Source organism: Sitodiplosis mosellana, unplaced genomic scaffold (genome assembly GCF_009176505.1).
Source record: "Sitodiplosis mosellana isolate CC-2019 unplaced genomic scaffold, AAFC_SMos_1.0 Smas_scaffold_1, whole genome shotgun sequence".
Taxonomy (NCBI): Eukaryota; Metazoa; Arthropoda; class Insecta; order Diptera; family Cecidomyiidae; genus Sitodiplosis; species Sitodiplosis mosellana.
In genome coordinates this window covers 7,681,847-7,700,282 of record NW_022595244.1, presented here as the reverse complement: position 1 = coordinate 7,700,282, position 18,436 = coordinate 7,681,847, and the positions used below count along the sequence as shown (strand labels likewise).

At 38.3% G+C, this 18,436-nt stretch overlaps 2 protein-coding genes across 2 annotated transcripts in view; both read right to left on the bottom strand.

Annotated features, from left to right (window-relative positions):
- Positions 1 to 6,791, bottom strand: part of LOC129573433 (connectin) — a gene marked incomplete in the record, with an annotated part of 125,389 nt that extends 118,598 nt beyond the window's left edge. The window contains 1 exon segment of the mRNA XM_055453927.1: positions 5,916 to 6,791.
- A 3,683-nt stretch (positions 6,792 to 10,474) lies between these two features.
- Positions 10,475 to 16,677, bottom strand: LOC129573422 (5-oxoprolinase). Its single transcript, XM_055453916.1, has 11 exons — positions 16,347 to 16,677; positions 15,496 to 15,691; positions 15,146 to 15,425; positions 14,629 to 15,076; positions 14,319 to 14,557; positions 13,927 to 14,135; positions 12,632 to 13,811; positions 12,502 to 12,532; positions 12,296 to 12,354; positions 11,876 to 12,227; positions 10,475 to 11,757 (listed from the first exon to the last, which is right to left on the bottom strand). Exons 2-11 carry the CDS (start codon positions 15,655 to 15,657, stop codon positions 10,818 to 10,820), a joined length of 3,900 nt encoding a protein of 1,299 aa, XP_055309891.1. The 5' UTR covers positions 15,658 to 15,691; positions 16,347 to 16,677; the 3' UTR covers positions 10,475 to 10,817.
- Between the last annotated feature and the right edge of the window lie 1,759 nt (positions 16,678 to 18,436).

The following is an 18,436-nucleotide window of genomic DNA, read 5'->3' as shown; positions in this document are numbered from 1 at the left end:
CACACACACACACACACACACACACACACACACACACACACACACACAGTTCGGCTTCTTTTTTTTATGGGTACGTATTGTTATTGTATTTGAAGAGCGAACGAGCACTGAATGACTATCATGTGCTGAAGTTGATGGTTTATATAATTGTGTATTGGTTAAGCTAGTGCTTACAATTTGCAAAGCTCTTCACCAACCTAAACTCTCTGACGCATGATATGACAAAAGTACATCCAGTTTCCTCACACACACACACACACACACTCTCACTTACACAAACAAAACTGCTCGTATTATTCACATCATATCAACGTCGTTCGCATCGCATCACATCAAATAAAACGATACTTCTCGTATCCTTTTTTTCTGCCCATTCCTCAGTCTGCTCACACTCTCTTTCTCTCTCTCTCTCTCTCTCTCTCTCTCTCTCTCTATCTCTTTTTACGTCTCCGTCAGTCGTTCACACAATGAATGCCGTTTTCATCGGCATATAAACATTAAAAACCACAAAATAATAGCTTGCGTTCACTCGTTCATTCAGCGAGAGAACAACAGCACAAACGAAACAGAAGCTTGAGACGGAAGCTTAGACACCATCGTGCTTCGTCTACTCTCTCTACATACAGTACAAACAGTGAGACAAACATTTCGGTCTCGCTATCATTGACGATCACGAGTCAACCTAATATGATTGCCACTGTGTGTGTCGTATGTCGTGTGCTGTTCTCATTTATCCATTCAGCATTTCGTGCAAACACATTGTAGCCACAATGTGTTGACTCTTTCTACCAAATGGCAAAAATTACCACCAACTCCGTCCGGCACATTCGATTCTCTTTCTCTCGTTTTATCCGCGATTATATGTCTTGCACGTACCACAAATAAAAATGCTAACGGGCTGAAATGTGTGTATCGTTTAATAGAAGTTTAATAGGATTTTTATGGTTATTTATTTTGCGAGATAGCATTTGGAACAAAGTGTGGACGGGTTGCCGTTACTATGACACCCGTCATCCAATCGAATCATGCATGAAATCCTTTTAAGACTGAATAAAAAATGATAACCGGTTCAAGAATTCATATAATGAAAAATACCATTGCTGCAGCCTATTTTACCAAATGTTTTCATGAAAAGTTTTCATGAGATTTTCTTCACAAGTTTTTTTGGTGAAACAAATGTATCTAAATGTAGCAATGAGAAAATTTCAATAGAAACGTGAAAATATTCTCATTTTTTTACCATTATTTTGAGCGCAAATTTTAAATTTTCATTTATTTTTGAGCCAACCATGATGTGATCCCACATTTTTGAGAAATAATCTCGAAATTTCAAGTTGGCGCTCAAAATAATGTCAAAAAAATGAGAATATTTTCACATTTTTATTGAGATTTTCTCATTGCTACATTTAGATATATTTGTTTGACCAAAAAAAAACTTGAGAAGAAAATCTCATGAAAACTTTTCATGAAAACATTTGGTGAAATAGGCTACTGATGGTCACCAAGAAATTGGATACATTCACATAGCTAGACAATTTGCTTGTTTTTTCTACATCACCATTTACTTGAGTTAAGAATTTTAGTTTTTTAACAATTTTTCAATACTACTGTGTCCAAAAAGTAAGGTGACATTGCATTTATTTTGAAAATTCTTTATTTATTCTTCCAAATCAATTTCATCGCCTTCAAAGTAATCCCCTCCCGATACAATGCACTTATGCCAACGGATTTTCCAATCTTCGAAACAGTTGAAAAAGTCGACTTCAGGGATGGCCCTCAGCTCCGTCTTCGCTGCGGCTTCAATCTGCTCTATCGTCTCAAAACGGTGTCCCCGGAGCGGTCTTTTGAGCTTGTTGAACAGCCAGAAGTCGCACGGTGCCAAATCAGGTGAATACGGTGGTTGTGGAACGATATGAGTCGAGTTTTTGGCGAAATGTTCACGAAGAATGATCGCATTGTGAGACGATGCATTATCATGGTGCAAAAACCAAGAGTTGTCTTTCCACAATTCCGGCCTCTTTTGGCGGATAGCGTTACGCAAACGACGCATAACACTCAAATAATATTCCTTGTTGACTGTTTGACCCGGGGGAAGGAACTCATAATGCACAACACCCCGATAATCGAAGAAAACAGTCAACATGACCTTGATTTTTGAGCGACTTTGGCGCGGTTTTTTTGGTCTCGGCTCACCTTTGGCACGATATTCGCTCGATTGGTCGGTTGTTTCCGGGTCGTAAGCATAGATCCAAGTCTCGTCTCCAGTGATCATGCATTTCGTCTTGTCAATGTAGTCAGAAAGCATTGTTTCACACACGTCAACTCGACACCTTTTTTCCAAAAAATTCAATGATTTCGGTACCAGTCGAGATTTGACGCGTTTGAGGCCCAAAACATCCTTCAAAATGGTATTGACTGAGCCTTTCGATATGCCAATATCATCAGCAAGGTCTCTAATCGTTAATCGACGGTTTTCCAACACCAAATCTTTAATTTTTTGGACGTGAGCTTCGTCGGTTGAGGTTGATGGTCGCCCAGCACGCTCTTCGTCTTCGACACATTCACGGCCTGCTTGGAACTCACTATACCACTTGTAAACATTTTTTTTCGACATAGCCTCATCACCAAAGGCTTTCTGCACCATCCTCAACGAATCCGCAGCAGAAAATTGATTCCGCAAACAAAATTTAATGCAAATTCTTTGATCAACAAATTTCGACATCGCAAAAAACGAGAAATTCACTTTTAGCAGTCCACAAAACGAAGCGTATCTCAAACACTAATGAATATTTTGACGTGTAATTTGGCAGGGATGTCAAAGACAGTCCTACCAACCTAGAAATAAAAGGATTTTTTCAAATTCCCCAGCGCGCTAAATTTTAAATGCAATGTCACCTTACTTTTTGGACACAGTAGTATGAACATTGTATTTCCGCTTTTTCCAACAGAAAATGTTTCCATGCTTTGGGAAAACTTTTTGTTATTACTTCAACGTATTTATGAAATATTTTTACTCTATAATCTCGTCTACCTCTTAGCAATTCTACTAAAATTAGCAATTCAGTGGACTATTATATAATCTAAATTAATTTCCACATAAATCACCTGCTCCCATCAAAGAAACCATGAAGCAAACCAGAACAAAATGTAGGAAACCATGGACATGGAATCAAAATCGAAGTAACGTTTCCATTCAGTGCACAAATTTGTGCTTTTAATTACCAAAAATTGCACAATGTTCGGAAGGCACTTTTCGGAAAAGGTATTCTTTTTGTTTGAACTGAAATGAAGAAATTCATCACAATCTCCAAATGGAATGAGTGTGCAAAGTCTTTACACCGACATGCACACAAATTATTGAATGGGAAGCCAGTGGATTAAATTGCAAGCTGTGTACTGAAATTCTTCGCATAGTCGAATCGGTCTTTGTGTGTGTGTGTGTGTTTGTGTTTGTATGCGTTCGCTATTCATTTTGTTGTCTGGCATTAGTTCTTGTGGTTTACAGTGTGGCGTCCAATGGAAACTGAATTGAATGCAAAGACTGAAATCAATAGTCAAGCATTACATTTCAAGAATGAGTAATGAAAGGAGCCATTTATTTGTAGCATAAATGTAAAGAGCATTGGAAATAACTCATGTTGAAACATCCGCATGAAAGAGACTTTGTATAAATTCGGTGAGAAGGGAAATGGTAGAATCCTAAGCATTAGCTGGCCATTCAAGCTTTCAACTCCATGAAAAACATAATAAATAATTAAATGAAAAATGAAGAAAAAAAAAACAAAAATCGTCTGAATGATGCTTTTCTCTCAAATTTCATACGCCAAGCGGATTAGTTGAATCAATGCCTCTCGGCTGAATCAGAATTCCCTCTCTTTGGAATAAAGAAAAATTGCATATTCACACCAGCATTGAAATACATCATACTGTGGACTTTGATTCAAACATCGAAAACTTTTCACCGTTCCTCAAGCATTCCATTGAAACTGGAAATAGTTTCGGTGCATTTGTATTTTATCTGGTGGTTGTTTGCCGGGTTTTTTTCGTTGTTGTTGTCAAAATTTACTTGAAACTTGAACTTTGAGGTTGCAGCAGTGAACCGAATTTTTCGGTCTGTGGTCAGAATCTCGGCTATAAATTTTGGTTTTGCAAAACATATTTTCACTCGGTGGTTTTTTTCTCTCTCTTTTCTTATCCAAGTGCAACCGTTGATAACAAGTGTGCTGGTTTATTTAAATTAATTCCTTTCATACAAAGTTTTCTTCGTTCTGTCTGTCGTTCGTTCGCTTCTTTCTCGGTCGTTCATCGCACGAAGTTGCCCAAACACACACACCAACACACAGCAGCAGCAGCAGCAAACCGGTGAACAAAAAACTTTTGTCATTCGTCGAATTAAATGTAGCCGCATAATATGGTGAGTTGGTGAATACTAACTGACGGACACCGACCGAAAACATAATAAAGCGAGAACAAAAGATGAACTCGGTAGATGAGGTAGAAATGAGCGTATGCATAAGAGTTGGTATGTGTATGTGTGTGTGTCACTTTGGCCAAAAACTAAATTCGAAAATGACAAAAGTGGCCGTAGAACGAGAGAAAAATCACCGGGATGACAATCGAGTCACACAGTTGCCGAAAACAAACAAGCGAATATTCCCATTTCCATTTTATTTCAATTAAATTTTAGATCCAATTATTTGAATGGTAGATAAAGTGAGTAAAGTTTCTTTCTTTTGATGAAGATAAATTCAAGTGCAACAGACAGCAAGTCTATATAGATGAGTGGGTCTTAAAAAAAGGATCTGGCAATTATTGCGGAAAAGATAGAGTCATCGTCATTCGTGGTTAATGCAAATGCGAATTCATACAAACGCACACACACAAATAGGCGATAATGAATAGAGACGGTGGATGGATGGAAGCAAGTGAATAAAAAAAATGAAGGCAGAACAAATGTAAAAGAAGGAAATGTGGAGCGTTCGTACAAAAGTGACGTAAATGAGAGAAATTTATTCAGAAAAGTGCAGGCAAAACGATAAGGGTGAACAAACAAATGAACAAACGTACGAACAAACAGCACGGAAACAGCCAAGTAAAAACGAAGACGATGCAGAAAATTGCTATTCGTGTGCAATGAAACAGTTGTCTCATTGCTTATCAAACAAAGCCGGACAAACAAGCACTGTCACATCGGCAACTACATAACGAGAAGAAAACAAAGTTCCGGCAATTTTCACTACAATGAAAAAGTTTCTTTTCTCCTGTTGGTTGGCATTAAGTAGAGAAGAGAAAAAATAAGCACATAGTTTGAGAAAAGCGAGCCGAAGCGTGAGAGAAAAATTGAGAGAACGAAAGAACGAGAATGAAAGAGCAAACTGCTTTAAGATGAGGAGCATAATGACAATACAGACGGCTCTTCTCCTTATTTTCTGCACTCTTTCTCTCTATTTCGCTTCGCTACCCGTTTTGATGCCGCCGCGTATGCAATTTTCGTTTGAACTTTAATGAAAATGTTTCAAAGTGCAGCACTTGCCACGAGTTTACAGCATCTGCAGCGTGAAGAATGGCAATATTATGTTGTGTTTTGGTCATGGCATCAATTTCGTTGCCACCATCTTCTCATTTTAATTACTTTGTAAATTTGAGCGCGCTGAATAATATGGCCCCACACAGAACAGTCTGTGTATGCGTGCATACACTTATCGCGCGCGTACGAGCGATAGAGGAAGAAGGAGTGCAAAGCGTGAGAACATTGTTGCTTGTACATAAAAACCATCTATTTTTAATAACTGAACATCTTTTCCTCGGCGAATTAAGACTCTATCCATTGTTTCCATTCGTTGTAATGCGTTTTTTTCCCTCACAACAAAAATTTGCAACCAAGATAAATGGATCGATTTTTTACTCACTTGCATGCAATTACGTCTTAATTCTTTTTTTCTGTCAAATAATAATTATCGCTTGTGTCACTGTAATTAATCCAGCCAAAATCGATTTTAGCACCACAAATGTTCTTGTTCAATTTTCTCGCGCGTTTTTACACGTTGCGCAATGATTGTTTTTCTTTTCTCTTCTTCTCCTGTTTTTTTTCTTGTTCAACAAAAGAATGGGTTCGTTGTTATTATTGTTCAAAACTTTGTGAGTTCAGAAAATTCACTTCAAATTGGTTGATAGCACGCACCAAACGAAGAACTTGGTAATTCTTGGCAAACAATAAATCACTGTGTCACTTTCGAATCAATGGTGTCTTTAAATTTCACAATAGCCAACTTTGTCGTCTTTTATTCAATAACGTTTATTCATCGGTGCTAACACGCCTTTGGGCTAATAATTCAGATTGCAAGTTTTCATTAACTTTTTCTTTGGTGAATGACGAAATGATAAAAAATCACGTTCAACCAAATCGTTATGTAAAGAAAAATCCCAAAATCCAAATGCAGTGTGTTCTCGTCGTTGACACTACCTTCGTACCCAGAACGAACAAACGAAAAAAAATTGCAAAAAAATAATTTTTATTTGTTTTCTTCCTTCTTCCTGTCTCGTCCAATATCCACTTTTGTCAACAAACGGAAATAAAAAAAATTCTCACAATTTGATATTAAATTCTAAATTTTTCCATCACTTTGACAAATATTCTCGACAAAATGCAATAAAAATGCCTTCAACATGAGATGCTCTACACTTCGCAAATGACAAAAAAAATTCGTTGGATGCACTCTTTCGAATTGTTCTAAATCCAAAAGCAAAAATTCTTAAGCAGCGATAACAGAAATGGCCTGTTGTACGCAACGTTCAATGAGCGACTGTCGAGCCAATGTGATGCGTTTCTAAATATGAGCCCGACAACATCAGCGACGACGACGACGACGACGACGACAGCGATGACGATGGAGACTCAAAATGCCGGAGAAATGTTGATTTTCCAAACGTCGTAGGTCATGCAAACTGGATAGAGAACACAGATCAAGTGAAGTGAAACGCGCGAGTGTTTGTATGCGAAACAAGAGCACGCAATCCGGACAGAATTCATTCAGCCAGCCAGCCAGCCAGCCAGTGTGTTCATTCACCGCCAGTCATACAAACCAACGAGAGTACGAGAATCCGACTCCAAATGCAACTGAACGTGACGCGCGTGCGACGCAGGGGAAATCCATGATTCACGTGACTCTCTTTACGCATTGTTGTAACTCGTGTGTGCCTGTACATAGTGACGCATTGTACCGGTACCAAATTACTTCCCCTCGCCCGCATCCTCGCCACTTTTGTTTTGATTCTGCATTCAAACTGTTGCACTGTACCGTATATATGTGTGGTAAGGGACATGCTTTCAAGCGACAATTGTTTTCCAGCGATTACGTCGAAAACGGCATGCAAAGGTTTATTGCTCTCTTTCTCTCTCACTTTTTTCCCTTTGAACGTACAAAAATGTGTAAAATGTTGTTCATTCTTCATCCATTTAACACTTTTATTAATCAACGCATCTCAGCGAAACAAAAAAAGGCATTTTTGTCGCATAAAAATAAAATAGAAAAAAATGCGCGTGAAACCAAAATTAAAAAGCAAATCATTTTTTCATCTATTTATGGAAAATTAAAGCGCATAAAATAAATTGCCTTTTAATCCATTCACACCAGCGGCAAAGCAAATGGTACCGGTTTGACAATCGGCTGTGCGGGTTTTGGTTGGGAAAAACCAATGAAAACATCAGCCGGTGGCGATAAAAAAAATATGGATGAAAGATTAAAGTAAACGCAACAACAAAATAAAGTGGTACGCACAAAGCAATGAACAAGTACATTCGATGTAAGCAGAATTAAAAGCAAAAATGGCACAGGACCTATGAACATATCACAAACCATTTCCGAATTCAAGCACGAACGGGTGAAAAAAAAGAGCACACACACATAGCGATGCAATTCGTTTTTTTGTGTGTATTTTTTTCCTGGGCATTTTAATAATATTTTAAACAGCATTAATGTGCGACTAAATGGTTTTCTTGTCAAATAAATCCCTTTGATTTAATATTACGTATTACGTATTGTGGGGAACATTTGCATAAATGCATTGGCCATTATTATCCGATGTGTGTTTGTGTGTGTTTCGCGAATACGGAATTGTTTTGCGTCGTTTGCATTTTTAACACGGGTTGCACACGGAGTGAGAATATGTTAACAACAACTTGAGGCTATTATGTGAGTTTGCCGTTGTTTTGTATACACACATAAAGAGAAAGATAGAGAGAGAATGGCAGAGAGACTGCATACGCTATAGCCACATTTAGTAGCATGACAAATTTGTGGATTGGTTTTGTGAAAGAGAGCGCTTCCGAAGGTTAATCGTTGCTAGCTGATTTCCATAAAATAAATCGTTATATGGGATTTTGGGATGCAGTTTGACCTCATTCTTTTTCAGTCCCAACTAATTTCGATTAATACGTCGCAAGCATACACTATGTACATGGTTGAGAAAAGCCACGATAAATGTGCTCCTTGAAAATATTCATACGAAATGTTGTAGCATGTTCGCAAAATGGTGTGTGCCTGTGCCTGTGCCTGTGTGCTTGTAGCAAAATCGAAGGCTTTGCGTGTGTGTGTACTTATTGAAATCTGCAGCCATTTTCAGCTCACTTTCGCAAATCATTTTCCCGAAAGGAACAGCCGAAAATAAGGAGAGCGAACAGCGCACCGAAAGAAAAAAACCCAGACAACCAACAAAAAGATTGCTTAGCACACTCGATTCGATTACATGCAATGCATATATTCATTTTCCATAGCGTGTATTCTATACTCGGTTGCGTTCAACATGGCAAATGCAACGAGAGTAACAAAGCAGTTGGCAAATTTACATAATCGATTTAGGTGCGTTCATTCTCGGGACCAATTTTACTTTCAGAATCAAGGAATTTGTGTGTATATGTGTCAAAGAGTGTCGTCGTTTGCCATTCTCTCGCTTACCACATCCATTGTGCATCTAGTGCATCTCTTCGATCAAGTGGTGCTCTTTTGTGCATGTCTTTGTGTGTGTCTATGCGCAGCAGCCATTCAAATGCTATGATTAGTCGTTAGCTAAACGCGCTCTACGAATTCACGGAAACACAAATTATCTATTTAATTTACTGCCAACACTAATTCACTTTCACACATGCCAGTTTGTTCGATAGCATTCAAGTGCATTTGCCTTGCTCTTGCTCTTACTCTCGCACACGACACACCATATCCAATATTGCAAGACAAACTTCATCTCAAAATTTACCCGCATACTCAAACTCGTGTCATGACAATGTTGAATAGTTTTTGTTTGTATTTCGAATTTGTGCGATGGAACTTTGGTCTTTCCATATCTCTCTCACTCTCACTCTATCTCGCTCGCTCTCGTTCCATGCAAGACGATCGATATTCAAAAATATAACCCAATGACTCTAAATCGTACCCGAATTTCAAATAGTTGAACAACGAATATCGAATAGTTTGAAATATTCTATAAATCAAAATTTATATTCAATGCGGATGAGATGTAGAGCAGCTCATGTTCATCTAAATTGAAAGCATTTTTCATTCATAGTTGAGTCCGCCTGCATAATGTTTCCAAATGAGCAACATGTTTTATTCAATTTCGTGAGAAAAAAATTGTATAGTATACTCAACGATCTAACCGCAAACATGAATTAATTCATTTGTGGCAAAAATGGTATGCAATTTAATTTCTAGTTTTCACTCGAAACGCAACAATTTCCATTATGCTTCACAATGGCCCAAATATCGAGTGTAAACTTCTCAACTTCGAAATACATCCACTCAATAAAAAGACACAGCACATATTGCATTGATTATTTGATGACTTGTTCGTACATCGTTTGCTTCGGGTGAATATGTTCAAATTATCCATGAGTGTATGTGCGAGAGAGCGAGAGGAAAGTTGAGCAACACGAAATTTGTTCAGTTCATTATGTTCATTCAGCATTGGGTGCACTAATAAAACTTGTCTTCTCGAAGAGTTTTGGATTTTATTTTTGTTTTCAATTAAAATTCACTTAGAAAGAAAAAAATCCGAAGTTTTTGTTTACACGCTGGAAGTTGATACTATCCCATGCAAAAACATTGCCTCTAAGCCAAGCTAGTTAAGAGTTGAGTTTACTCATTTACATAATATGCGTCGAATGGAGTTGCATACTGTGTCGTGTTGTTTATTCTTCTTCTTCTTTTGATTTTTTATCATTTGCGGAAAGTGGTGAAATTGAATAAGTTTGGAGTTATAGTTTTTCGATACGCTTCATTCCTCGGCATTGCTCTTCGAACATGGAATGGTACGGACTCAAAGATGCACCGCAAACATACACACACACACTTGCATGGCTTTCAAAAACAAACTATTAAAGTCAACGGAAGTTAGAAAACAGTATCCATATATACAGTGAATGTGCGCTCAAAAGTTTTCATATAAATATTGGTTGATACATAATTAGAAATAAGAAGAATTTTCTTGCAATTAGACATTTATTTGCAATTATTTTATTTTTATGCTTTAGTTTTGTTACACACAAGCAAAAGAATTACATAGTTCCATTCATATATGAATGGTTTGGAGCGAAAATGTAATACAGAAAATTTGTGCGGAAAAATGTCGATGATGAATGAGCGGAAAAGGGATAGCTATATAGTAAACTGTATAGTAAACTATAGTTAACTATATAGCTATCCCTTTTCATTTGACATTTTTCCGCTCAACTTTTCTGTATTACATTTTCGCTCCAAACCATTCATTTCAGATTGATTGGTTACAACTATTTATTTGATTGTACAGCATTCCAAATGGTTGACTCAAACAGATTCCTGTGCTTGACGATACTCAAACACACTGCCACGTTCGACAAACTCTGACGTTTGTATAGCTGCATCACTTTCATTTGGACCCTTTTCATCTGCTCGACCATAACCACCACCGCCGGGTGTTTTCAGTGCGAATGTGTCTCCAGTTTCGATATCTACAGCCGTTTTGCTGCCCAAATAAATGATCTGTCCGTTTGATTTTTTTAATAAATTTATGCCGCTTTTCCCTGGCTCGCCCCCATTCATTCCGTACGGTCTTAAAGCTCGACGTTCGGTTAGCACCGACAATGTCAACGATTTCCTAAACAAAAGCTCGCGTTCGATGCCTTCACCACCGTTGAATTTACCTCGACCACCCGACTGGTCGGTTCGTAGGCAGAATTTGTTCAAAATAATCGGGTAACGACTTTCAAGAATTTCGGGATCAGTAATTCGAGTGTTGGTCATATGTGTGTGTACGCCACTTGTTCCATGCCAACTTGGACCTGCACCACTGCCACCTGCCACTGTTTCATAATAGCCAAATTGTTCGTCGCCAAGTGTTATATTGTTCATGCATCCTTGGGATGCCGCACATACTTGAAATGCCGATAAAACAACATCAACGATTCGCTGTGATGTCAACACATTTCCACCAACCACTGCAGCATCGTCTGCCGGATCCAAAATGGAATTTTTCGGTATAATTACTTTAATCGGGTTTAGACAGCCTTGGTTCAATGGAACATCATGGCCCACCATGCAGCGCAGGCAATAAATCAACGCCGAAAGAGTTATAGCTCTCGGCGCATTGCAATTGCCATACACTTGATAACCGGACCCGGTGAAATCGCACAGTGCCGACCCAGCCACTTCGTCAATTGTAATTTTTAATCTGATTGGTGAACCATCATCCATATACTCCTCTGCATATAGATCTGTTGTGCCAGTGCTATTGTATTGAAATGATTTTGAATTGGAATTAATTTTGAGCAGAAAAAAGAGTGTGGAATTGAGGTCAGTTTGAAAATGAAATTGAGCTAATACGGAAATATATGTACGCGGCTTACCGTTCACGAGTTTTTCGGGCAATTTCTTTGAGCATGTCCCGCACAGCGACCTCAGCATTCTGCTGAATGTAATTCATGTATGCTTGAACAATTCGCAATCCATACGAATCAATGAGCTCGGACACTAATTGAATGCCCTTTTGATTAGCTGCTACTTGGGCTTTCAAGTCTGATAGATTGTCGGGAAGATTTCTAGTTCCGGTTGCACCTTTGACACCAGTCGGTGTAGTTAAAGCCTTGATTATTTCATCTTCTTTGAATTGACCACTTTCAACCAACAAAAATGACTTGAAAGCGGCTCCCTCTTGGGCGAGCGATGTTGAGTGAGGTGGCATCGAACCAGGAGTGATTCCTTAATGGAAAATAATGAAAGATATAAAAACAATGAAGTCAAGAAAGTCCCTCAAATCGTATACGTACCTCCTATATCAGCATGATGACCCCGTGATGCCACAAAGAAAACTGGTTTCTTTTCATTTCTAAAAATTGAAAGAAAAATCGTCAAAAATGCCGAAAAAAGAAGACGAAGGTTGAATAAAAAATAAATCAATTCAACTAAATACATAATCGGAATTCCAATTATCTAGAACGAAATTGTGGCTCAAATAATTTTGTACGAAACTTACTTATAGAAAACAGGTGTAATCACCGTCAAATCTGGAATAATTTTGAGTGGGAGAAAAAAAAAGAGTGTGAAAGTGAGGTCAGTTTGAAATCAAAATTGATCCAATACAGAAATATATGCACACGGCTTACCTGGTAAATGCGACCCACCCGCTTGTGGATGATTGGAAAGTAGAACATCTCCAGCCTTCAGTGTATCGCCTCTAACTTTCAGTTGATACTGTACGGTTTCTTGCATCGCACCCAAATGCACTGGAATATGAGGCGCATTACTAACCAGCCCACCATCTGGTCCAAATAAGGCGCATGAAAAATCGAGACGTTCCTTGATATTCGTAGAAATAGATGTTCTTTGCAAAATTCGACCCATTTGTTCGGCAATGCTCATGAAGCGATGACTGAAAATGCTCAACTGAACTGCGTCGAGTGTGTCGTCAACGCATTTCACCAAATTGCCATCCAATTCTACGTTGATAATTAAATCGCCTTTCTTCGTAACTTCCGCGCGGCAATTTGGTTCAATCAATATCGTGGACAGTTTATCGATGAGAATCAATGGGCCTTGCAAAATGTGACCGGCCGACACGTCAGTTGATAAAACTACACCAACTTCGACTAATCCAACACCGTCAAAGTAAGTTTTCACGCGATTTACAATTTTCGGTGATTCTTTGCTGGATTCAATGTCATCCTCATGTGGTGTATTCGATTTACCCGATCCACGCACACGAATATCATCGACAATCACTCTTCGGCCGCGGATCACAAAACCAAATTCCGTTTGGTATCTTTTTAAGAACGATCCATAAAAGTCACCATAATCTGGAATGTTTACACTCAAATCGGCTGTGCTGCTTGCATCCAGCGAAGGAGTGCACATGAGTGCTGTATCGGTTGAATCGTATCTCAAATGCAAAAATGGCTCAATCACAATGTGATCATTGTCAAATCCCTGATTTAGCAAGTTTGTACGACACTGAAGTGCAAGCGCATTTAATCGTGTGCAAATAGCTTCCACATTTGACAGACTATATTCCAAACCACATGGCTCTTGTGCTTCATAGACGACATCTGCAAGCGCCATTCCGTAAGCAGATAAAATGCCAGCATATTTATGAATCACGATTTTCGACATTCCAAGATCACGTGCAATGCTGCATGCATGCTGACCTCCAGCGCCTCCGAAACATGCCAACACATGTTTCGATGTATCATAACCACGGGATTGCGTCAAAGCACGAATTGGACGACACATTGCTTCGTTCGCAACGCGAATCATACCGATCGCAATTTCTTCGATTGAAAGCGGCGTCTGAAACGATGGGATTTTAGAGAGAAAATCGAATTTAGAAAATAAAAACAATTCTCTAAAAATGAGAACTATAGTCGCTAAAATGAATGATTGGTATTTGTCAATTCAAATTTACCGTTCTTTGTCCATTTTCCAATAAGAATGCATTAATCTCCGTTTGCAGCTCTTCAAACTTCTGTCTGGTTATCGCATAGTCCAGCGGCTCATTCTCATTTGGCCCGAATATTTTTGGGAAGTATTCAGGCAACAGACGACCCAACACCAAGTTGGCATCAGTCACAGTAAGAGGTCCACCTTTGCGGTAGCATGCTGGTCCAGGATGAGCTATTTGCCATTGGGAAAATTTGACATTTACCAATTGGTTTGATGGTTGACTCAATTTCATTATGCAAAAACTTGAATTGTTTTTTTCATTCTAATCAGAATAATTAATCTTGTTATTGAAATTAATTTAAACCCTACTGAATTTAGAAAATATCATTAAATAATTCAATGTATTTTTCTCACCTGAAGCCGATTCTGGTCCAACGACAAATAATCCGGATCTAAAGAAGAGCATCGAACCACCGCCTGCTGCAACCGTATTAATATCCAATTGTGGTGCTTGAATTGTGACACCGGCCGTTGTTGATTCAACAACATGCTCGTATTTTCCCTCAGCAAAACGAGACACATCCGTTGACGTTCCACCCATATCGAAACCAATCAACGGTTGGTCCGTGTCTCTCGGCCCAGTCACACCATAACTGTACGTGCAATTTAAATTGGCATTATAGTGCGCACATATAATTCACAGAAGAATGTGAAAACTTATTACCCGACTACTCCACCAGCTGGCCCGCTTAGTATAGCTCGTGCACCGCGGAAACTTTCCATATTCGTTAAACCGCCATCGCTTTGCATGAACAGCACATCCACTCCATTTAATTTATCTTTAAATCCGGCGGTAAAACTCTCTAAATAGCGTTCGACATGTGGAGTTAAGTAGGCTTCGGCACAAGCTGTGTATCCTCGATTCACTAAACGAATCATTGGCATCGCTTGATGCGACAAAGTAATGTGACTGAAACCGAGTTCCTTTGCAATCGCACCGACTCGTACTTCATGTTCAGGACATGCAAATGAGTGTGCCAAAACAATGGCTAACGATGTAATACCACTGTCCAAAACGTCTTTCAGTGCTGCACGAACCGCTTGTTCATCGATTACATCTTTTTCTAAATACTCCGAGTTAGCAACACCTTTTAAGGCTTTCCAATTCTTATCTGTGCGTAAATTGTCAAACGAACACAATTGAATGTGATAAAAGAAAGTGATTTGATAATTACAATTACCTAATTTGCAGAGATTGCGATGGGCTGGAACGATGCGGCAATCAATTTCGAATACTTTTTGGTATAAATTGGACGGTTTACGAATGTTTAAATCGAAAATCTTCGGTCTTGCTTGATTTCCTATGTACAGTAAATCACGAAATCCTTTATTCACCACCAAAGCAACGGGATCACCCTTCCGCTCAAGCAAAGCATTCGTTGCGACAGTTGTACCCATCCGAATCCAACCGATATTCTTTGTTTCTACCAAACCGTCAGCTGTTTGTGAATCGCTCGTTTCCTGTTTTATTTTGATACCATTCTTGTTTTCAGTGATTTACACACCAATTTTAGCACGTTTAACTCCTTACCTCAGCCAAAATACGTCGTATTCCCTCACGCGGAGCATCATTGTATCGTGCTGGATCTACGGACAACAATTTCAATGTACGAACCTTTCCATTTGGGCAAATACACATAACATCGGTGAAGGTGCCCCCACGATCAATGGCAAAGCAAAATTTTCCACTCATTTTTCACTCAAGCCTTTTAATGAAGTAGAATCACCTGCGAAATGAAAGAAAAAACGGGGAATAAATGAATGTATAAAATGTTTCAGTTTTCAAAGTCGTTCCCATCAACCAATTTATACGTGTTGGTGTTGGTGCCTTATTCGCCCATTAAATATAAATTACAATGGTCAATAAAGGAGAAACTTTTTACACGTAGCATGTAGCGTAATGGAACGTCGTAGCTGTCGCTGTCGTACTTTACAATTTTCAAATGACTCGAGCATCTCGCGTGCTGCTGTTATTTATAACGAAATACATGAAAATTAATCGAGTCGACAGAAAATTGTTTCGGTATTTGATTCAAAGCAATTAAAAGCATCATAAAATGAGTTTGGAATGTCTTTAAATCATTTTAAATGGTGTTTTTATACGAAACAATGTCGTAGCGCACGCACATCGCACACACACACAGACATTCAATCAAACAAACGTTTCAAAATACGCCGGCCCCACTTTACTAGTCTAAGCACTTTTTTTCAACTGGTTTGAGGCTGTATGTAATCAGTTGAACTCGAAAAAACAGTTCGGTTGAACTGATAATGGTGCAACTCCATTTTAATCTACGATCTTTAGATTAGTTTTTTTTTTGGCAAACATTTGATAAGATTTTTGGTGTTGATTTGCGATTTGGAATTTTCCTTTCTACTTACTTTTCCAGCGAACCAATGGTTTCAATCACACCTTTTGCATAACGTATGGATATTTAACAAAAGATGGGTTTATATCAAATGAATGGATTTTTTAACCACACACAACGAGTTATGACACAAAATAATAATCCAAAGAAGGTTCCAATAGTTTAGGAAATAATAAACAGTAATTGAATTTAACACAAGTATCTGAAGTATGAAAAATTAGTAGCTGCGCAATGTTTTCAGTACAAAGATCTACCGAACACTGTTGTTCAGTTGACATTCAGACGATCGGCAAAATCCGTTTATCTTGCTCTGTATCACAACACAAATATTTACTAAACATTGTGACGTTTGGATTAACTGATTTAAATGTCATGAACATATGTGAAAATCGATCTTTCGATAGGGATACTGCACATCAATTCCTGCACTCAGAACGGCGGGACATTTAATAACAATTTAAAATGGAGATAATGATTGATGGTTGGAGTTATTTTTGTTTTGCTTGATTGTATGAACCTATATGCAAATATATGCGTGCAGAATGAAAATATATGTCAATCGAGAAGTGAGCAGTTCAATTATTCAGGAAACAAACAAAGTTAATGTAAAAAAAACAGCTCATTCATCATGAGTATTTTTACGAACTTTACTTTTGCTATCTTTGCACTTGAACTGATATCACTTTATTTCTAGCATTGTCAATGGCGAGGTCGACTATAACATCAGTTTAATTTGACTATTCATAGTGTCATAGTGTTGCCGTCGCTTTACACTGCACGCTATTAAAAGAAATATCGCCGCGGCATTGGTAGTGTGTTGAAAATAGGTAATCGAAAATATTCAAATGGAATGTTTTGATTGCTAAGCAGCACCATTTTAACACATTTTCATGTTAACGTTGTAAATTTGGTATTAAAACGTGAAATCAGATTCAATTGATGGACTGGCCAAACGCGGTGTTTGCATTTGGATCAGAAAAATCACATTTGGAACATGTTTCTACTTTGCAATGCCAAAAAAAAAAGCCGAACTGGATGAAACTATTTTTGAGTTGCTTCAACATGCATGTAAAAAAGGACACAATGTCGCTCGAATGATATTTCAATCCGTGTTGTGCAACGGTTATGGTAATTCAACGTGCTAGAGAGGAAAAGTAAAGAAGAATCGTGGTGTGGGCAAAAATCAAAACTCTAAATGAAGCGTAACTACCATAATGTCAGCTCCTATCCTAAATCATAGAAAATTTGAAATTATTGCAAACGTAACGGCAATAGAGATGAAGCGAAAAAAAATGCCAGTCGAAAAGATTATTTATCTACATTTGATGGCTATCAGTTACTGATGGAGCGCAATAAATTTGCAACGTATTTTTTTCTGCTCGTTGCTTACGCTTCTTTCCGTTGGCCCGTAGCTTGGGCACAAAATCTCTCTGGTTGTCGCCATAAAACGTTTTTCTCGTTCTCGCTCTGTCACATGTAGGCAAATGATCCAAATCCGACAGAATCATTTTGCGTGTTTTTTTTTCTGCTCAGTTTTATAACGATTCATTCGGACATTATGCAAACACAAACACAAACATACATATACGCAAAGTAGAGAAGAAGAAGGAAAAAAAACCGAAATGCAGACACGAAATTCCATTTCGTATAAATCGTCGCCGTTGATGTAACGGGGGCAATGTTTGGATTTTAATAGCCTTTAATACACATTGAAATCTCTATCTACTGTATATCCACATTGGATGTGTGTGTGTGTATGTGTGTTTTGTTACAATTTACGTTGCTTAGCTTACCCTCGCGCGATCTCTGTTCAGACAAGCTGTATAAAAATCAGCACACCAGTTTTAAGCCAAATTTGTTGGCTACTTAGTTTTTCATGCCGATTTTCTCTTTCTTTCGCTCGTTCTGCCGTCATTAGCCCAAAACCATTTCGTCTCGTATTTCCTTTCCGACGATTTTTTTTCTTGTCTGAAATGCGTCATCGTCAAATTGCCGCTTCATTTTCGTTTTCTGTCTGCTCATGATCATCCTACGAGTTAACATGCGTTTCTTTCACTCCTTTTTCGGTGGTGGTGTTGTTGTTTGCTTCGACTGGCGCTGCTA